General features: G+C 32.7%; 3 protein-coding genes and 1 non-coding gene across 8 annotated transcripts; 2 read left to right on the forward strand and 2 right to left on the reverse strand.

Moving 5' to 3' along the window:
* Nucleotides 1-76: 76 nt before the first annotated feature.
* LOC107904090 (beta-taxilin) lies at nucleotides 77-7,671 on the reverse strand. Of its 3 annotated transcripts, none has more exons than XM_016830359.2 (12): nucleotides 7,437-7,671; nucleotides 5,486-5,837; nucleotides 5,283-5,371; nucleotides 4,339-4,447; nucleotides 3,626-3,693; nucleotides 3,041-3,118; nucleotides 2,527-2,591; nucleotides 2,266-2,332; nucleotides 1,971-2,153; nucleotides 1,305-1,361; nucleotides 664-759; nucleotides 77-489 (listed from the first exon to the last, which is right to left on the reverse strand). In XM_016830359.2, exons 2-12 carry the CDS (start codon nucleotides 5,832-5,834, stop codon nucleotides 349-351), a joined length of 1,302 nt encoding a protein of 433 aa, XP_016685848.2. In that variant the 5' UTR covers nucleotides 5,835-5,837; nucleotides 7,437-7,671; the 3' UTR covers nucleotides 77-348. The 3 variants fall into 3 exon arrangements, with proteins under 3 accessions (XP_016685848.2, XP_040950663.1, XP_016685847.2); XM_041094729.1 differs by lacking the exon at nucleotides 7,437-7,671 and adding an exon at nucleotides 6,040-6,201 and having other exon boundaries at nucleotides 5,585-5,837; XM_016830358.2 differs by lacking the exon at nucleotides 7,437-7,671 and adding an exon at nucleotides 6,040-6,201.
* Nucleotides 7,672-8,349: 678 nt separating this feature from the next.
* Nucleotides 8,350-11,985, forward strand: LOC121217958 (uncharacterized). 3 transcript variants are annotated; one of them, XR_005914227.1, is made up of 2 exons: nucleotides 8,350-10,298; nucleotides 10,576-11,985. XR_005914227.1 is itself a non-coding variant. In XM_041094730.1 (2 exons), the coding sequence occupies exons 1-2, from the start codon at nucleotides 8,350-8,352 to the stop codon at nucleotides 9,333-9,335; spliced, it is 780 nt and encodes a 259-aa protein (XP_040950664.1). In that variant the 3' UTR covers nucleotides 9,336-11,985. The 3 variants fall into 3 exon arrangements, 1 of the variants encoding a protein (XP_040950664.1); XR_005914228.1 differs by having other exon boundaries at nucleotides 8,350-10,029; nucleotides 10,128-11,985; XM_041094730.1 differs by having other exon boundaries at nucleotides 8,350-9,058; nucleotides 9,265-11,985.
* A 635-nt stretch (nucleotides 11,986-12,620) lies between these two features.
* TRNAP-AGG (transfer RNA proline (anticodon AGG)) lies at nucleotides 12,621-12,692 on the reverse strand. Its single transcript has one exon. It is a non-coding gene; the product is annotated as a tRNA-Pro (tRNA).
* A 1,823-nt stretch (nucleotides 12,693-14,515) lies between these two features.
* On the forward strand, nucleotides 14,516-21,010 carry LOC107902433 (protein IQ-DOMAIN 1). Its single transcript, XM_041094731.1, has 6 exons — nucleotides 14,516-14,649; nucleotides 15,135-15,218; nucleotides 16,379-16,702; nucleotides 17,445-17,672; nucleotides 17,784-17,903; nucleotides 20,178-21,010. The coding sequence occupies exons 2-6, from the start codon at nucleotides 15,150-15,152 to the stop codon at nucleotides 20,718-20,720; spliced, it is 1,284 nt and encodes a 427-aa protein (XP_040950665.1). The 5' UTR covers nucleotides 14,516-14,649; nucleotides 15,135-15,149; the 3' UTR covers nucleotides 20,721-21,010.
* Nucleotides 21,011-22,179: the final 1,169 nt, after the last annotated feature.

Below are 22,179 nucleotides of genomic sequence, written 5' to 3' on the forward strand. Positions count from 1 at the left end.
TAGATATCATACATCATGTATTTGTATTGTGTTCATAAAATTTACCTATTACAATCATATTTAAAATATTCACACATTAATAATCCATGTTATTTTATAACGTAAAATAATATCATACTTCCGATACACTTATATAAACTCATATATCCATACGTTAATATAACTAACAGCAGAAAGATATATATCCCTACAAGGAAATCCACCAGCTAATGAAGTAGTTCCATACAATCCAATATTTGCTTAGGACACTCAAAAACATACCAAAATGATGAAACTTTGCTATTTTCAGCAAATTCTTCAAGACATGCAATAGTTTAGATTATCCTTCACAAATTCGTATACACATGCTTACATTTGATCCGCCAACGAGTTTGAGCCACTGCTCCCAGTAGAGCTTTGCTTCCTCTCAGCTTGAAGCGACCGGCACAACGATTCAAGCTTTTCTTTCTGATTCTTTGTCTTCTCTAGTTGTTTCTTCATCCGCTCGCGCTACTCAAGCAAAGACAAGAGTAAGCGTTCGAGACAAGATTATTATCAATGTTTATGAAACCAGTTTGGACAGAACATTGATTCCGGGTTCAACCGATTGATCCGGTCTGGTTTTTTAACACTGACTATAATTCTGAAAAATGAAAGCTTAAAATGATATTTCAAACTATTTACCTCTTCCACAAGTTCTATGAGAGTAAAATCTGATTTGTCACATTTGCTCTTCAAGAACACATTTTCTTTCCTGAGTTCTTTGATTGATTTTGCCATCTAAATGTACATACAAAGGGAAAAAAATGTCGGTAACTTTGAAATCATAACACCACGTGCAATTGCCTATGCTACACAGACTCAAGTGTGAGTATCAGAGATATACAACCGACATGGGCATATCAATATTTTTCCAAGTTTCTCAATGTAGTTGAAGGATCCTTAGAAGGTCATTTCCCTATACCAATGTTCAGATATGAGTTAGATACGGGCGTCGAACATGATTACTTCAAAAACAATGAAAAGTTGGAGCAACATAGCGCCTATATCGCTCCAACTCTTCAATTTTCTTAAAATGCCTGTGTTTGACTGTATTTGACATGGATATAGGGATATAACCCTTCAATCCTTCAAATGCATGGAAAAACTTGGAAAAAAAATTAAGAATACCTGTGTCAGACACATAGTTGCGTCCAACACTCCACCTTCAAATCCAAGTAACACAGGACAACCACAACCGGCTATAGTAAAATGGGTCAATAGGAAAAGCCGAAAAGTAGAGCTTTGAGGAAAATGATTCTGTCAAAGAGAAAAGGCACACGTACCTTCTCAATCTCTTGCTTAAATGTTTCAAACACCTCATTGCTCTTTGACAATGCATCCTGAAAATTAAGAAGAAATTCAAACATCATGAAGATGATGATGATGAGATAAATTCAAACATCGATGGAACAATAAAAGGACAAGGATATGTAAACCAGACTTCAACATTGCTACGTCTCAGGCTAAGATTCTCAGCAGTCAAAATGCATTCAATGGTAAGGTCCAAGCATACTCAAAAGGAAAACACCTCAAACATGAAAGACATATCACTCTATGTTACTCCGACTCTTCATTTTTCATGAAGTACCTATGTCCGACATATATTAGGACACGGGTATAGGAGTCTCTCGAAAAACATAGAAAGATAGAGTATACCCATGTCAAACAGATACCAACATTTGACACTCATCCCTAGGTCCGGGTAACATAGAGATCACTTCTTAATCACCTAGAAAGGCATTGCACTATTATTTTGTCAATAATAGAACTTTGAGTAAGCTTTCACTACTTTTCTGTCGACAAAAGACCTTTCAGTCGACGGATCCAAGGTCCAGCCATTCAGAGACAAATGATACATGAATTCAAATACTTAATATTCTATTCATCAATGTAAAAGCAAGAGGTTGGGAATGAAATTAAGATGATAAATGTCGCAGAAAGAATTTGACCTGAAACTGTTGGAATTTTTCTCCATCAGCTGTCAACTGCATGCGTAAATTCTTTTCAGTCACTAATAACTGTGACACTTGTTCTGCATAGAGTTTCATCTGCGCTTGTTCCTGGGTTAATTTCTCTTCATGTTGCTTGATTTTCAAATCCGAAAGCTGTAGTTCTAATGTTTTTTGCTTTAGCTGTGCAAAAAATGTCCGAAACATAAGAGTAAAGCTCACAGTCTTCAACAATAGAATTTATTAGGATTTCAACATAGAAAACCTTAGATATACCAGGATGTCAAACCCATACCTTCTGCGCATATTGTTGTTCAGAGAGGGCATATTGGTCAGCAAGCTCCTTCAACTTATCTCTTAACCTATATATGATGAATTCCGAAAAATATATGAATAACAAAAAGGCTGGCACTAAAACAATAAAGCACCGGACAGGGCAAGCATCTGGTTCCTGATTAAAACAAGCCAGCCAGTCCGATCGGGCTTTTTCATCCTTCAACAGGTATCAAAGGAGGAAAAGAATATAACAATTAGATATGCATTTCTGGTCTCTTACATCTCATTCTCCTTTAGCTGAGATAGGCAATCGTCCTTCTGCTCTTCGAGCTTATTGCTCACATCCTATAAGAGGGAAAAAAGATTGAAACCAGTTGTAGAATATACAAGAAATGAAGAAACTAAAGAATGGATATCAACATTAAGTTCCCGAAAGTTATCCGGAAGTTGAAGAAACATTTACATTTTGTACTTGCCAAAACTGGAGTCACAAAGCAAATGCAGACACATTACCATTGTTCAAATACACAAATATAAGGAGAGTGAGGGTCTGTTCAAATTTTTCTAAGGTTTTCCACAAGTGTCCTAGGGGGGTCATATGCCTATACCCATGTTCGGAAATGCATTAGACATGGATGTCAGACATGGGTACTTCAAGAAAAAAATGAAGAGACTGAGAAACATAACTTCTTATGAAGTAACATAATAAGAGATAGCCAGGCTAGCCAGCATGGAAGGTAGCCCATCTACACGGACTGTCAGACACTTCAAAAATCAAAACAGGGACATCAAACCTTGATTGCATCTTGGAACCTGGCTGATAAATCTAATCTTAAGTTTTGCCCTTCCGTTGATACCCGTTTACATTCATCCTGCAAATTCATGAACAAGCCATCAGCACCTTTGTTAAAGAAAGTCCGACAAATAACTCAAAGATGAACAAAGACCTCTTTGTCATAGAGGTTGAAGATTTTGCAGAGATTATGTTCAGACATGAAAAAGCGAACAATCTCTTTAATATAAAAAAACAAAAATTGTATAATGTACATTACAAAAAGTAAAGACTGAAGGAAGTTGCTTTGCCTGTTAGTTAACTTAGTTATGGAGATCCACATTATCTAGATCAAGTACATGCCAAGCAATTTTGGAAGAAACCAAAGGTTCACAGAAAGTTCATTACAGAATTATTCTAAACACAATTTACTTCTAGAAAAAAGAAGTATGCTAAAAGGAGACAAATTTCAAGGTCAATCTGCAACTCATAACATTATTCAAATGTCAAACAAATTAAAAGCAAAATGCAGCAAGAACAAATACTAACCGTTGTATGCAATCAGTCAAAAGAAAAGAAATGATAAAGTATTCCAAGAAAATCATACCATTAACATTTTGTTTTGACGTTGTAACTCCCTACAAAGTGATTCGAGTTTATCTCGAACAGCAATAGCTGCAAAAGAAGGAAAAGGAAAAAAAAAGAAAAGAAGGGATCTTAGAAATAGCAACCTCCAATTACATCCATGGAACATCAAAGTGACCAATTAAACCAATTGGTTTCATTTTTGACCTTTGACACTCAAGTCTTAAGTAAAAGAAAAAATAATATAGGGTAATATAAATTTTAACTTTGCAACCCCCAAAAAAACAAATAGAAAGTAGAAACTACATGCATCCCACCTATATCATCTAGCAGAATAAAAATCAGTGTTAAAACTTAACAGATAACTGCCATTCTTAGCAGCATAAAAGTAGCTTCATATCTATTATAAAATAAAATAAAAATAGCTTCATTTCTATGTGACTATGTCACTAGGATTCAGATGTGACTTGAATACAGGTATGTGTTTGACACGGGCATGTTCAAGTTTTTGAAGTTTTTCCATGTATTTGGAGGGTCCTTGACAGTTCATATATTTGGGTAAGTTTGGGACATTTACTACTAGAAAATTGAAGAGTCAGAGTAACATAGCTTCACACCCAAAATATTCATGATGGACTGATAAAATTTGATGGAAAATCAGGAAATTAGAATAATATACTCATTAAATCACATGATGGTGACCTTTTGGAAATCAAAAATGTTATTTCAACTAACCGGTATCTCTTTCTGCAATAACTTGTTGATATTTCAAAGAGAACTCAAGGAACTCCTTTTCTGATTTGGATGTACGTTTTGCAGTCTTGCGTTTGGTTTCAGTGGTTTCCTGATGATAAATAGTCCAATTAAGACTAAAATGAGTTCATTCCAATTAAGACTAAAATGAGTTCATTTAGATGGAACTGATATAAGATAAGCATAAGTAAATAACTCAGGACAAACAGAACCTAACTCAACGGACAGACTGTAATATTCTTGAAAATGCAACTCAGCATAGCTACAAACTATTACTGTTGCAAGAGAGATCTTCCAATCATACAAAGGAATTGAAAAGAAAATGGAGATATACCAAAACATTTTGAGAAATAGGTTAACAAAGTGAAACATTCAGATTCTGAAATTCTTAAAATCACTTAATCAACAAACACAAAATTCTTTTTTCTCCGAAATGAATATTACTTTGATCATCATGGGTTGCAATAAAGATTGTCATCGAGACAAAGTATGTGACAAGTAAAAATTAAAGAAATGGAAGAGAGAAAAAAGTGTAAAATATGCTTTCCTTATAATCAATAAATAACTATGACCACTTCTTTAAACCTTAAAAAATAATAATCACTACTCAACTCAAGACAAAGTGAAACTACAGAAAGATGCATAATTGTACATGAGTATTAGGCTATGACCCTTCAAATACATGCAAAAACTTCAAAAGGTCAATCATACACATGTCGAACACATCCATATCCGATAACCACACCCGAATTTGAGTAATATCAACTATTACTTCTTTGAACATTAAAATAAAATTATTGATAAACTCATAAATTGCTGATGCTCGTACTGAACCCTACCTAGAACTACAAGCATAAAAATTCCAGTGAACTTAGTCAAGTAATCTGCTTTTAGTAAAAAGAAAGAAAATACTATAATCTACTAACTGTTTTTTTATTCTTTGGCAAATCTATGCTTTCGGATGAAGACGATTCCTTCAAAGCAGTCAAGTTCGTTTCAGATCCTCTTCCAATGCCTGTGAAAAAACTACCACCAATGAGCACTAAAACCCTAAAAAATACCCCAAGTTTCATAAATGAAATTTAAAACAAAAACATTGTGAAACAAATTCAGAAGTAAGAAAAATTACATGTTTCTGTACTTTCACACTTCCCTTTAACTTCCTTCACCTCACTGCATTCAGCAGCCTCGGGAAGCGAATTGCTCAACTCGGGACAGACTAATTTACCTTCTACATAGTCTGCTGAGCCCTCAAAACCATCTGCCTCAGACAATGGCACAGGGAACGTTCTTTGTTTTTGGCCCTTGTTTGCTCCAAACTCACTGGAGACTAAATCACCTTCTCTACAATCAGGTTGCAAAGGCTTTTCTTCTTTAGAAATTGGGGCTTTTGGAGCCAAAATCTCTGAAGGACTCTCAACAAAACCATCTGGCAATGAGTCCACTTCAGGAAGCTGATTTGATTCTGGGTTTTCCATTTTCTACCCAAAAAGGTAAAAAAGTGAGAAGCGTTCACATCAGATATCCATTAAACATAAAATAGATAAAACCCAGATCAAAAAAAAATCTGGGTTTTCATAATAAATAGGTAAAAGTTCAATCTTTATATTTCTCAGTCTATTCAAACATTTTCAACAAGGGGGACAAAAAGAACTTCAAAAAAAGAAGAAGAAAAAAGTTTACCAGATATGAAGATGAAGAGAAGAAGAAGCTTTGCCGTTAGTTTTCAGTGTTTGTATTTTATTTTTCGTGTGAACTGAAAGTTGGAAGCAGCAAAATGATCTAACAAATCACTTTGTTGTTGTTTTTTTCTTTTTCCGATGTATTTTTTTTTTCTTAAATGTCACTTTGCTGTCTTTTTCTTTATTATTTTTAAGGAAGTTTTAGTAAAATTTTGGTTAAAATCTTCTCCAAGCCCCTTTACTCTCGTAAATATTGAAGTTAGTCCTATTTTTTATTTTCAAATTTATTGAAAAATGTAAGTTGAATTATTAATGCTATTAAAATTATTTTACTAAATTTAAGTACATTACAACAATATTTACATTTTTATTACATGGTTATCAAATGAGTAATTATTTATTTCAAAAGGTTACACTAGAGAATTTAAGGTACAAAATTTTAGCAATGTTAATGACTCAACTTGATTTTTTTTTCTTTAAAAAACAAATGAAATCATTTTAAATTAAGAAAAAATCTCAAAATCAAATTTAGAAAAGTTTTACTATAATGATATGTCGAGAAGGGTTGAGAAAATAAAAATGAGATTAGTTCTGTTGTTGCTGGTTTTAGTAGGGAGAGCAAAAAGAAGAAAAGGATTTATTGGTTGAGCTGACTGAACATGACTAAGGTGAAAAGCACGGGAGGGATAGGGTTTAGAGACCTAAATCTGTTTAATATCTCACTGTTGGCTAAGCAATGTTGGAAGTTGTTGCAGAGTCCTAAAGATCTTTGGGCAAGGGTGCTGGAGGGGGAATATTTTCCTAAAGGTGCTTTCTTAAATACTAAGCAAGGGTCTAGAGCTTCTTGGGTATGGGCAAGCTTACTGCAAGGTAGAGAGTTTCTTAAAAAAATGTGCAGTGGCAAGTTCTTGATGGATTGGATATCAACATATGGGGAGACTAGTGGGTTCCAAGGGTCGTGTTGAAGAAGCTAACTGATGACAATCATGATTTGCCTCAGAAAGTCGCAGAGTTGATGGACAAGGAAAATAATTGCTGGAAGCTGAACCAAATTAGAAGATATATCTCAGAGGAGCAAGTAAAAGCTATTCAGAGTTTGCCAGCTTACGGTAGAGGCCAAGACAAAATGGTGTGGACAGGTTCAAAAGATGGGAATTATGTTGTAAAAAAAGGATGTCATGAATTGAAGGAGAAAGTGATGAAGGAAGTGGAAAGGAGTGTTAAAGATAATAAGACGGTTAGAGAGGTAGTTAGAATGAGCTGAGGAGTTAGCTAATCTGTTAAGGAAAGTAGTTATTTGTTTCTATAAATATGAACCTCTGGCTTTGTATTGAACAAGTTAATGAGGTTAAATTCAGATTGAAAACACATTTTATTCTTTAGCTTTCTCTAGTTTACCTAGATTTCTTCATGGTATTAGTTGCTAGGTGTTCTTGATCATGGCAACGATAAATTCTGCTGCTTCAGACTCTGTTGAATTGAATGGCTCGGTCTTTGCTGCAGATCGGGTGGTGAATTCCTTTCCTCGACATGAAGTTGTGAAGCTTGATGAAGGAACATTCCTTTAATAGAAGCAACAGGTTAGGTTTATTGCTAATGGCTATGATTTGTTTGGATTTCTTGATGGATCTACTTCTGCGCCACCGAGATTTGTGCAAGCATCGGATGGTGCTCTTGTGCTCAATTCGGCGGCATCCGTGTTTCAGCAACAGGATAATCTCCTTACTTCGTGGCTCCTCTCCACCATAAGTTTGACTGTTCTGTCATCTTTTATGGATGTTCAATCGGTGTCTGATTTATGGACCACGGCGTTGGCGATGTTCGCGGCCGATACAGATCAACGACAGTCACAATTGCGTCATGACCTTCACTCTCTCAAGAAAGGGAGCTTGTCGATCTACGAATATGTGGCGAAGCTAAAAAGTTTGTGTGCTCTTTTGGAATCTTCTGGAACCACCATCTCAGTGGCGGAGCAGATGGCGGTGCTACTTGCGGGCCTTCCGTCTGAATTGAAGGTGTAGTGTCTTCGGCTTCGTTGTCCTCAACTCCTTTGCCATTTAATCGTTTGGTAGAAGCATTAATCGAATGTGAGAATCGGCATGTTCAAACGAATCAAGAAGTGGTGTATGCTGTTAATCTGTTGGAAGATGCGTCGCTATCACCTACGAATGGTTCGACACGAGGAGGTCGTTCGGGGTTGCGTGGTCGTGGGAGAAACTTTCGGCCGCTTTTTCAGTGTCAGATCTGCTCCCGTTTTGGTCACGTTGCTCAGAGATGCTATTATCGGTACCATCGTGACGATTCTTCTCCGATGCAGATTCAATTGCCGAACCCTCGTGATTTTAGGGATGGTCGTTGGTCTTCACAACCAAATACAAGACCTAGGTTTTCCAACCTTGGTCAAAATTGCTATGGCAATAATCAAATTGTTGCTCCTGGTCAAAATTATTTTGTGGCTGGTCAAAATAATTCTGCTTCTGGTCAAAATGTGTGTGCTGATGGGTATAATGTTTTTCAAGAACAAAGTGCAAGACCGAATGTTGGGCTACATGGTTGGCCCAGACCAAGTAGTGAGCGCCGTGAGTTTAGACTACCAAATCATGGGCCGCATGGTGTTGGGCCACCTGATGGACTTAATGGCAGTTTTGGTCCTACTAATATTGGGCCGAATGCTCCTCTTGGGCCCACTAACCCTATTTTGAATCATGTGCAGCTCGATTCATCTAAACCGACCGGTAATGTTGCAGTTCCGTGGCGTACTAAGCCGCGTGCACGGGTGTTTTCAGCATCAAATCCATGTTTTGGGCTTCTTAGATTGGGAGATCTTCATGCGTTTGACTATTCTGATCCGTCCGTTTTGGGTTCACACATAAACTCCGCCCAATATAGAGTAAGTGGGGATGGTTCTGACTCGCTGGTTCCTGGATCGATTGGGACATCATCTTGGTATCCTGATTCTGGTGCCAGCAATCATGTGTGTCGCGATTCATCAGCCCTGCATAATGTCGTTCCTTATTCAGGTACGTCTTCTATTTTAATAAGTGATGGTACGCCTGCTATGATATCGTCTGTTGGTCAAGGTGTGTTACCGACAAGGTCTAGGTTGCTTCGGTTATCTAATGTTTTGTGTGTTCCAGCCATTCGGAAAAATTTATTGTCAGTATCACAATTTGCAACTGATAATGGGGTGTTTTTTTAATTTCACTCTACTTACTGTGTGATTAAGGACAACGTGACTCAGGAGATTTTGATGACGGGGCGTATTCATTATGGGCTCTATCAGTTCTCTCTGCTTGATGATTATGTTCCTCTTATGTGTCATCCATCTGCTGCTCAAGTTGAATGTTCGACTCAAAATGCTGACAGTGAGGTGTTTTCGCTATGGCATAAGCGACTTGGACATCCATCGTCCAATGTTGTTAAGAATGTTTTACATAAATGTCATTTTCATATGAATAAAATTTCTATTAGTGATGTTTGTACTGCTTGTAAAAAGGGTAAGTTTCATAAGTTGTCGTTTCTGGTTCCACTACTAAATACACTGATTCTTTCTCGTTGGTTGTATCGGATGTATGGGGACCTGCTTCAATTGCCTCTAATAACAATTGGTACTATGTGTCATTTATCGACATGAGTTCTCGGTTTACTTGGGTATATCTAATTCGGCAGAAATCTCAGGTTGTGACATGTTTTACTCAATTTCAGAAACTTGTTCACACTCAGTTTGGCAAGACCATAAAACAGTTCCAGAGTGACGGGGGTGGGGAGTATCAAGCTTTGGCGTCAACTCTAGCTTCTCAAGGCACCGTCCATCGTATTTCGTGCCCGTATATTTCTGAATAAAATGGCGTTGCCGAGAGTAAACATCGACACATTGTGAAAATGGGCCTTACTCTTCTAGCTCAAGCCGAACTTTCAATGGAGTTTTGGGCATATGCGTTTACATGCGTAGTTCACTTAATAAATCGACTTCCCACACCAGTGCTAGATGGTAAGACTCCGTATAGTGTTCTTTATGGGTGTGAGCCTATGTATGATCATTTACGTAGTTTTGGATGTTGTTGCTATCCGTATTTGCGCCCGTTTCAGCGTCACAAGTTAGAGTTTCGATCTCAACCGTGCACATTTTTAGGCTACAGCTCTTATCACAAAGGGTATCAATGTCTTTTGCCTGATGGTCGCGTTATTGTATCTCGTCATGTGGAGTTTGATGAATCCTGATTTCTCTTCTCGATGTCTTTATCACGGTCTACTCGGGAGGTAAGTATTGTATCTCCTTGTTTTCCTGTTATTGAGACTAATTGGTCTTGTCAAAGGAACTCAGTTACTGGTCTTGTTTGTCTGCCTACTGTGACTGGGATTCTGAATCCTCAGAATGGAGTAGGTGTTAGTCCGACAAATTCTAACTGTCATAATACTATATCTTTGGATGCGTCTTTGGTTCCTTAAAATGGAGAAGGTAGTTCTCATAGTGGTTCATTGCACTCTGGAAATCAGTTTCCCACACTTGTTGTTACAATTCCGTCTGTTTCTACAGAGCTAAAGATTTCTGTGCTTGACAAGAATGTTCATCCCATGACCACTTGGTCAAAAGCTGGAGTTTTTAAACCCAAGGTTCTTGCTATTGAAGTTGTAGAACCGTCAACGATTGAAGAAGCTGTCACTAGCCCAGAGTGGTAGACTGCGGCTTAAACTGAATATGATGCCCTGATTCGTAATGGTACATGGGAACTTGTCCCTATGCCATCAGGTCGCAAAGTTATTGGCTGCAAATGGTTGTTTAAAGTCAAGAAAAATCTGGATGGTACGGTTGAACGGTACAAAGCTCGTCTAACCGTCTTATTATCTTTAACAAGGAGAGGTTCACCATCTCATAATATGAATGGGAAAGTTTGGAATTGGATTTGGAGCATTTCACTTCCCTAGAAGATCAAACATTTCCTTTGGAGGGCTGTTGGGAACCTGGTGGCCACAAATGGTAATCTGGTGAAAAGGAGAATTAAAATGTCCGAGTTGTGCCTTGTTTGTTTGAAACAAGCTGAGATAGTTGAACATACTCTTCTGTTATGTGATTGGGCTCAGTGTGTATGGTATGGTGGAGCTTTGGGCTTTAAAGTTGATTGTCATAGAATTACTACATTGGATCAATGGTTATTGCAGATGTTTGATGTGGTTTTAAAAGGTAAGAAAAACAAAGAATGGATGGAGATGATCATTGCTTTTACATGCTGGCATATTCGGAAAAGTAGATGTTCAAAAGTTTTTAAGGGGCGAGAGTGTGATCCTCGGAAATGTATTGAAAGAAACTCAACAAATATGGGAGAGGCCCCTGAATGGTTGGATTAAAGTTAATTGTGATAGGGCTTTTATTGACAAGGGAGATGTTGTTATTGGGGTGATTGTAAGAAATGTGAATGCGAACTTGGTTGCAGGAATAGCTAAAAAGGATAATGTTGATGTTGTGGAGGAAGTTGAAGCTTTTGGCAGTTATGGCAGGGGTGAAATGGGTTGTGCATCAATGTTGTAATAGAGTTATTGTTGAAATTGATTCAAATATCGTGTATAGGGAGTTTAAAGGGGATAGTGCTTGTAAATACTGGAAAATTCAACCATACATACCATATTTGCTAAAACAGAAAGGAAATTTTGTTGATTTTGATTTCGAGAAAGTTGGTAAAGAAGCAAATAGGGCGGCAGACTGGTGTGCTCACCTTGCCATGAAGGGGATGTGCTTTGATGATAGGGTTAGTGAACCCCCATCCTCACTGGTGAAAGTTTTAAGAAGTGATGGCCTTCCTGTTACGCATTGTTGATTATGCATGTAACTTATAAGCTTGAGATGAGCTATGTTTGAGTCTATTGTGTTTATAGACTATAGTTTTAGATGAGTTTCTGATTTTGCTGGTGAGTTTGTTTTGTAACGATGTTTAAGTGTCTTTGGATTTAATGACTGATGTCTTTCTGAAAAAAACAACCCTAAACTTTAATTCTAATTTTAATCTTTAATCAAAGTCTAAATTTTAAACCTAAATATTAAATCTTAAACAATAAATTATAAATCTTAAATATTAAATCGTAAATCTTAAATATTAAATTTTAAATCTTAAATCTATTACTATTGGTTTATTTTGTTTAATTAATTAACTTGAAAATTTAAAATAATTAAACTTAAAGGAGAATTTACGAGACAGTAATTAATTTTTTCTTAAAAAATGACCTTTTTTTTGTGTGTGAAATTAATAAATGGCTTTTAAGATTATAAGAAAGAAGTTTTTCTAGAAAGTTAAAAAAAAAAGTGAAAAAGATTTGTTTAACTTAATTTAATAGTAATTGCATGTAATAGTTTTTTAATGAAAAGAAGCAGAGTAGTGAATTTTTAGTTCTTTAAAGAAAATAAATAATAAATATAATAACTCCATTATTGTTTTTAAATAAAAACTCATGAAAAATAAATAATATACAATGCTTTTTCATGTTATTCTACAAAACTGAAAAGTAGAATCCTTTAGCCAATGGGCTCAATATAAAAGAAACTTTGCTACAAGCCCAAAGTTTGAGAGAAATGAAAAAAAACAAAGTTTTGGGGCATTCCGAGAATTGAACTCGGGACCTCTCGCACCCTAAGCGAGAATCATACCACTAGACCAAATGCCCTCGTTGAAATATGTGAGTAACTTTAAATTTTTATTCTATAATATTTGATTTGATATATGGTAGCAAAGCACTGAGTTTTACTGTTTAATTCATAGCTTTGAAAACTAAGGCACTTTATATATATATACACTTCTGATGGTCTGTTTGATTTCCAGTAAAATATTTTCCGTAAAATGATTTCTAGAAAATATTTTACTTTTCTGTAAAATGATTTACTGGAAAATATTTTCTGGTGTTTGATTGAATCTGTGTAAAATATTTTCTGCTGTTTGGCAGATTTTTTGAAAATATTTTTCGAAAAAGTTGTTTTTACATATATTAATATATATTAATAAATTTTTATATTTTAAATTATTTTTACATATATTGTAATGATTTATTTATAATAATACTCAATTATTAAGCTACAATATTAATCGTTATAAATTAAAAAAAAACTAATATCAAATAAATTATTTGTAATTGTGTTAGAAAAACAAGTATTGAATAATTAAAAAAACAAGTTACTGGAAAATCGATAAACAGAAGCAGTTTTCTACCGGAAATGAAGGAAGGAATGAAGGAGGAGATAAAGAGGAGAGCACGGAAAATGTCTTACGGAAATTGAAAGGGTAAGACATTTTCCCTAAAATGTAACCCATTTTCCCTTGTTTTGGAGTTTATTTTCCAAATGGAAAATGTTTTCCGCCAATCAAACGCTGGAAAAGTTGGAAATAATTTTTCGGAAAATCAATTTCGTCAATCAAACAGACCCTGAGTTTCATGGATCCATGTATGGTGGGGAAAGGAAGGATTGCTTGCGTTATTGCCATGACATGTTACTTTGGCATTATTTTTTAATGCGGATATGTTTTTAAAAATTTGTATTTAGAAAAGGTGACCTGTATGAAAGTGTTATGAAAAAAAATGAAGTTTGTTAATTTTAGATGTTTGATATTCTTATAAAAAATTATGATTGAAAGTAAAAATGTTCATATTATACAAGATACTAATTCTCTTGTTGCGAATGCTTTCCGAATAGGTAAATGGCTAACCACAAAATATGCTTCATTCCCATCTGTGCAACTATGCACATTTTTTTTAAACATTAATCTCATTAAAGATTATTATCAAGTTTGCTCTTTTTGATACAGTACTTAGAACTACTCATATCACTCCTAAACCATTCAACATGTTTCAGGAGGATAATGCACTTCAGCACACTCGAACCCACGCCCTCATGCACTGGCAACAATGCTAATGTCAATCAAACTAAGACTCAATCTATTATTTGAATTATTTGAGTTATTTGAATTGTAAAATTCAACTCGATTCGAACTCGAAACTTGAATAACTCAATTCGATTAACTTAAAATTTAAAAAAAAATTAAATTTTTCAAATTAAATCGAGTTTTGCTCACCCTTATACCAAATAACACAACTTTTGAATTGATTCAAGCAAAAATTATTCAAGTCTAACATTCTTTTCTTATTTGCATTAACTTGATATAATTCAAATTAATATTTTACAATAAATTAATTATAAAAATATATCGACATTACTATAATTTTATTTAATATTTTTTTTGAATGATGAAATTGACTACTGAATTATTCAATCGAATTTTGAGTGAAAAACTTCAAATAAAATTAATATGAAATTCCACTCAAATTCATGAATCAACCTAATTAAGTTTTGATTTTTTTTATTAGTATTTTTTAGATACTAAAATGGTTCACTTTTGGTTAAACTTTTTTGGTCGTATGCTCTAAAAATGGCAATACCAACCTTTATTTTCTTTTTATTTCCCATTTTCTCTATTTCTCAAGCTTTTTTCCATTGGCAAAAATACTCTCTCTCTCTCTCTCTCTCTCTCTCCCCCCTTTATTTTTTTCCCTTTTCTTTTGTTATGGATAAAATGAGAGAGAAAATTCCAATATTTTAAAAGAGATCCGGGGATTTTTTTTTCAAGGACAGGTATTGAAAAATTTTCAACTTTCTTTTTTCTTTGACACATTCATTGATTTTTTTTTCTGAAAATTTTAATATGAGTTTTTCATTTTCTGTTTTTAATAATCATCTTTCATTTTTTTTCTTGGTTATACTATTATAATTTATATAGATGGATTGAATTTTAAATTCAATTGAACATCGAGCGCAGATGTATCGGATTTAAATATTTATTTTATTTAAACTCGAGCTTGTTTCAATTAATTTGTGTAATAATATTATCTTAAAAGATTTATATTTAAAATTTAATATGAATAGATCGTAAATTTAAATTAAAATCGTAGATAAATTCTTGATCATATCATACTTATTGCAACCGTGGATATATCAATCACAATGAAGAAAAATTAAAACTGTAAAAATCTAAATCATTAGTTTTTTCAATATTTGTTTGAATCACTTTTGACTCAATGGGAGCTGAGATATTCCATGGTTTTTCTCTGGCTGTGAAGAGGAACTGTTGACAGATGGGCAAAAAAAGAGATTGGTTTTGGTTTGTGAAGAAAGCTTTGACCCCTGAGTCCAAGAAAGATCAGGTAAAAGGTTTGCACAATTTAAGATTTTTTATAATTAAAAAAAAAGTTATTTATGAAAATGAATCGTTTTGAATAATATAATATCATATAATTGATTTATTAGACAATATAACCTATAAAAATTAATATTTTAGTTTAAAAAGGGGTGATGCCAAAATGTCAATGCAACATCCTTTTTCACTCAACTTTTACTCTTTTTAAAAATTTTATATAGTTTAGTTTTATAATTTTATAGTTATGGGTGTGGTATAATTTTGAATTTCATATATCTATTTTAAGAAAACTAGAAGTTAATTCATTTATTTTAATTTCTCATATTTTGATCTTTGCATGTTTTGGGATTTAGAAAATTAATCAAATTATTTAATACTATTCAACTCAACCGTCAAATTACTTATCTCAATCAATAGTTCATCAAATTCATATGAAAAAAATTAATAAAATTATTAATTTAACTAGTTATGTGGCAAATTAGAAAACCATCCATTCTCATAAATAATCTGTTTTTCATTTTATTTTCATAATTATTTTTTCGTATTTTTAATGTAAAAAGGCCCATAAGTTAATTCCTATATTTCATTAAGTAATATTTACTTATTTTGCATTATTCTCCAAATATCATCAAAATTACACAATTTGCTTTTAAAGAATTTTTAAAAGTAGAAATCGTTTGAAAATTTTGGTTTAATTAGTTTACAAAAATTTTTAAAAATAGTCTTCCTATTTTAATTTGTCAAAATATAATCTCCATGCTTTATTAAAATTGAGAAATTATTTGTTTAATTGATGGTACACACATGAACTTGAATTGTTGATTTTTTTTTATAATTTGTAGTCTAAAAATTGTCGAACTATTTAATTTTATAATTTTTTTACAAATAAATTACTGAACAATTAAATTAATTTTTATGTTAGGAGGATAATGCATTTTAGCATACTCAAATTCAATGGACAATTAATGATATGATTTAACAGTGTTACTCAACTAAATTTATGATAAAATAGGATAAATTAAAGTAGAGGATTAATTTGATGAAAATGATTATGGGACCAAAAATTTTGGGTATTGCATCGTATCCGAGTTATGTTTTTGTTCATATACTTGGTTTGCTTCTTGGCTTGTAATTTGTGATTTAAATTTTGGTGAATTTTTGGTTCAGAAGGAAAGTTCAAAATCAAAGAAAAAATGGCAAAGCAAAACCAAGGATTCGGAGCCTGCAGTTCCTTTGCCTCAAGAAACTGAAACGGAAACAAAAACTGAAGAGCCTGAACCTCCTCCCCCTGAAGATGCCAAACCAGCGGAAGCTGAAAATAAGCCTAAAAGACACACCCACTTCATCGCTCTTGCCACCGCTATGGCTGCTGCCGCCGCGGTCGCAGCTTCTAAGGCGACTGCTGAGGCTGTTCGCGTCGCTTCTTTACAACGCATATCGTCGGAGAGAACGGCTGCTACCAAGATTCAAACTGCATTTCGCGGATACTTGGTATGAGATCGCTCCTTTTTATTTATTTATTTTTTATGTTAAGCTCTTAATTACTTCATGCATACCTGAGATCAATTGAAAATTCATGAAACTATCTGAAAGTTCTAATGTTAAAAATTCCAAGTTTTTTTATCAATTAAACAAATAAAAATATTAACCTATTTTATTTTTAATTTCTTTTAAGTATTCGTGTTTGATTCATATTTATGAAGAAGATTTAATTTTTTAAAGATGTTTAAAATATCTAGGAAAATTAGATGGAAGTTAAATATTAACGAAAAATTTAATCATAGGAGAAGGAAGTAATTCCATTTGAGTTTATCAAGCAAAGAGTGCATTGCGAGCATTTAAAGTTTACAATCATAAATTCAATGAAACATCCCATTGATGAGCAAATTAGTTGCATTTATGCAAATGAATTTATGGCATAGCATTGCAAGCTTTGAGAAAGATACAGATACTTGTGTTGAACATATCTCTCACATCCAAACAACAGAATTTGCCATCACAACTTCAATGAAACTTCCCATTCATGAACACTTACTTGTATTTATACGCAATTGGAGTGCAATAGTTGTTTATTGGGATCCTATACCAGTATTTGAATGTAATGTGAACTTTTCTAGAAGATCAAAGATACTCGTATTAGATATATATTAATGTCAATGAAACATCCCTTTCATCATGAGCCATCAGTTGTATTTTATGCAAAGGAAGTGATTGCATTTGAGTGGTATGTCAGGCTCGGAGGGCATTGCCAGAATTGAGAAGGTCGGAGAGATTGAAATCAATGATAGAAGGGCAATCCGTGAAAGAGCAAGCGAAAACTGCATTAAGATGCATGCAAACAATGGGTGGAGTGCAGTCCCGGATTCGTGGAATGAGGCTTAGAATGTTGGAAGAGAACCAAATTCTTCATCACCACCTTCAACAGAAACGCCACAAAGAGCTTGACAAGTTTAATGCCTCTGTATGTGCCTACCTAAAGCTTCCCACATTTTTTTGATTATTATGCTTGTTACATGATATATTGTTATTTCCTTAGAATTATTCTGCATGCTAATTGTGGGGAAATAAACAGATGGGAGGAGAGTGGCATGATGGTAGAAAGTCGAAGGAGCAATCTGAAGCAATAAAGCAGTATAAGCAAGAAGCTGCTATGCGAAGGGAAAGAGCTTTAGCTTATGCCTTCACTCGCCAGGTATTATTTGCCACTTCTCCCCCCAACCCCCCTTTTCTTTCAGCTTTTTAAAGTTAAACAGTACTTTTAAACCTACAACACGTTTTGGGATAAAAATCAAGATGTATACTGAAAAACTTAGCCTTTTATCCATTTTATCACTTTCACCGTTATTCTTTTTTCAGATTATTTTGGTTTTTAACCTTCAACATTTAGTTAAATTGCTTTTTTTTAAGGGAACAATTAACTAAACTATAAAAATTTTAAAGGTATTGCCATTGGCACTTGCATGATAGTCCAATGTATAATTAATAAAAATTCAATAAATTTAAAAAATTTAATAAAAATTCAACAAATTAAAAAAAGTTTTAGAAAAATTATACAACTTAACAATGAAGTATTTGTAGATTGCTACGTGAGTTGTCACATCAATACCATTAAAATTTTAATAGTTTAGTCAATTTTATCGTAAAAAAATTAATTTAGCTAAATTTTAAGGGTTGAAGACTAAAGTGATAAAAAAATAGGGTAAAGTACACAATTGGTCACCCAATTTTTATATGTTTTCATTTTGGGAATCGAAAATAAAAAAATTTGCATACTGAGTATTGCCGTTAGCAATTGTTTTCATTTTCATCACTCAACTTTAATAAGTTTTCATTTTGGTCATTACCGTTTAATTCAATATTATTTTACACTCATTTTAGTCACCAAACCTTAATAAGTTTTTTTTAATCACTCATTTTATCTTTTTCAAAAAATATCTATTACCTAAAATTTTACAGGAAATTGAGTTATTCAACTGTGGAGATGAAACCCAAATTTTTCTCGTAACTCAAATCTATATAAAAACTCAAGTCTTCCCCTGAAACTTAAAAACTAAAAATCAATTCTAAAAATTAAAGGAAATTAAAAAGTTCAAAGATTTTTTTCCCTTCTAAAATCCAACGTAATTTTTGTTGTAAAACCCTAAGTTTTTCCTTAGAAAAACTAAAATTAATTTTTAAAAAATTAAAGAAAATTAAAAAGATAAATTAATTTTACTTGTAATAATCCAAGATATTCCTATAAAAGCCCAAACTATACCTTATAAAATCCTAGTTTTTCCCTTTTACTTGAAAAAAATAAAATTAATTCTAAAAAATAGAAAAAAAATAAAATTACTTTTTAAAAAGCTAAAATGAGTGACCAAAATGAGGACTTAATAAAGTTAGGTGACTAAAAATATTGTAGAAAAATATTGAATTAACGACAAGTGGCAAAAATTAAAACTTATTAAAGTTGGGCGACTAAAATGAAAATAGTTGTTAACGATAGTGCTCAATTTGCAAAAAAGTTTTATTTTCAGTATCCAAAATAAAATAAAAAAACTTATGAAAGTTGAGTGACCAACTGTATAGTTTACCAAAGAAAATAAGGGTCAAAATGACAAAATAAATAAACATTAAAAACTAAATAATTTATCTTTATAATAAATCAGAACATTTGAGCTCATTAAACTATAAAAACTAAAGGGTTAGTATTTAATGCACTAACAATATAATAAATATTTTTCCAAAAATGAGTTTAATTGTCGCATTCAACCCTTAAATTAAATTATTAATATTTGGGATAAATTACACATGAACTTTGATTCTATGTGTAATTTAATACATGGACTTTAATTTTGTGTAATTATATACACGAAACTTTTGATTGTTGTTTGAATGTATATATGAAAATTGGATTTTGATTCAATTATACTAATTTTTTTAAAATACCTTTAATTTTTTTATATTGAATAAATATAATTATTTGTGCTTGCAATACATGAACGTAAAATGGTGATATATCGTTAATTATATTAGTAATTTGTAAAAATTGAATTAAATCAAGGTACATTTTTTATTTAAAATTTTACAAAATCAAAATTTATATACAATCTTATAAATTAAATCAAAGTTTATATAGTATTAAGATTTACACCTTAAGCTCAATTCTTATATTTAATTTTAAACTCAATTATTTATACTGAAATTATTATTTTTTAATTAAGCATAATAATTTGGCTCATGAAATGGGTAAAAATATTGTAGAGACATTTATATTAAGATTTAAATTATATTTTACTCTTCTACTCTCAATATTTTATCAACCAATTTTTTTAAAAAAAATAATTTATTTTTTAATTTTAGTACTTTTACGGCCTCAAGTGCGATGAGAGGATGATGGAGTACAATTCTAATTATTTCTAGTATATTTATTTGGGTGCTAAAAATACTAACTTAAATGGCCTTTTGGGAAAATAAAAAACAGCGATCATGGAAGGTCTCTTCTAAAGCAGCGAATCAAACATTAATGGATCAAAATACTCCCCATTGGGGATGGAGTTGGTTAGAGCGATGGATGGCAGCTCGACCCTGGGATATCCCATGCTCATCACCTAACAGCGCCTCCGTCAACACTTTAGTCTCCTCTTCCATCTCTAACAACGATAATAAGCCATCTCCAACACCCTCAAAACCAACCCCTCCTCCGCCGTCTAAGATACCTTCCTTTTCATCACTTTCCAGTCAAATTAGACAGCCAAGTCCAAGGGGGACACCACCAGGAGGCGTCGAGTGCTCGACACCGGATCGTGACCGGAGACGACAAAGCAGCATTGGAGGTTTTTCATCGGCGAAAGATGATAAGAGCGTTGGAAGCTCGGCGGAGAAGGCGCCGTCGTGGATGAAGCAAGTCAGAGCGTCCCAGTTGTCGAGATCTTTGAAGCATGATAGGATACCGGAGAAGGGATTGGCCGGCACTGCGAAGAAGCGGCTCTCGTTCCCTACAACGGCAGGTAAGGTAAGAATATAATACCGTCATGTGCTCGAATGGCGGATAATAATGCCCTGCTTAAGACACAAAGAAGAGAAACGGAGGAATGGAGGAAAGGGTAGTAGAAGCGGTAGAAAAGAGCTGTAACGTAAAGAAGACTGAAAAGACTGGTGGCTGCGACGGTGGTGGTTAAAAACGAACAGAGATTTGAGCGGCCATTCGAGCTTTTTTCATTAAAAAAATATTATTTGTACATTAAATACAATATATAATGGATGGTATTTTGTTATATTCTGGAATCTTACTTCTTGTATTTTAATATTTATGTATAATGTAAAATTTATCTTTTAATATTTTTTAAATGCAATTTTTATTCTTTGTTTTAACTAAACTTGATTAAAAAAATCATCATAAAAAAATATTAGCATGACGTGCACATAAATTATGTGTGAGTTGCCAAGCTACCAACATTAAAATTAAACTAAAAAAATAATTTAATTATTTTCTTTTAAAAAGTTAAGGACTAATTTGAACTAAAAATAATAATTCAAATTGACAAAAGAATAAAATAAAAACATTGAGACTTAATATTTAAATTCAAAACTTTCAAAATAAATTCCTTTAAAAATTTTAAAAATATGTTATGTATTTTGTTGATGGTATCTATTTGACTATTTCATTAAAATGATATTATTTTAAATTAATGGTTGAAGTAAAAAAAATATATTAAACACCAATTAACATCATGTAATATTTACTTTGGGAAATGTGAGTATACAAATTAATAGGTTTTAAGTCCAACTTCATCATTAATCCATTCAACTAGTTTTAAACCCAAAGTAAAGAAATTGATTTCCAAAAGTCACATGTACTATCAACTAAAATTTTCAGCTTTCACAAAGAACTTTTTTTCAAGTACTCTACTTCTCAATAGCACTTTTTCTCTCAAAAACATTTTATCTCAAAAGAAATGCTTCTTAAAAACATTGTTAAATTAAGCCTTAATCACGTCACATAATAGGAGTGTAGAGCAATGAGGGTAACATTAGAAAACTTCAGATACTAAAGTAATGAAGTATCTTTTGATACCGAACTGATGATTAAGGCTCCGTTTGTTTCACTGAAAACGGATTTTAAAAAATGATTTTTGAAAAATGATTTATTTTTCTAGAAAAGATAATATTTTCTAGTATTTGGACGAATCTTTGTAAAATATTTTTTGTTGTTTGGCAAATTTTTTAAAAATATTTCATAAAATTGTTTTTAATAAAACAAACATACATTTGAGATATTATTATCTTTTCATTGTTTAGTTGAGTTTATTTTATAAAACTTATTTATATTTTAATCAATCATGGTTTAGTCTCAATCAATATTAATTTACTTAATTAAGCTTAATTGCTAATTTCTTACATTAGGAATATACATATTATTTGGATGAGTAAGTAGAAAAATGATTTAATTTAATAAGAATTTAAATAAAGACTAAATTGTAAAA

The sequence above is a fragment of the Gossypium hirsutum genome, chromosome D05, assembly GCF_007990345.1.
Source record: "Gossypium hirsutum isolate 1008001.06 chromosome D05, Gossypium_hirsutum_v2.1, whole genome shotgun sequence".
In the NCBI taxonomy this organism is placed as follows: domain Eukaryota; kingdom Viridiplantae; phylum Streptophyta; class Magnoliopsida; order Malvales; family Malvaceae; genus Gossypium; species Gossypium hirsutum.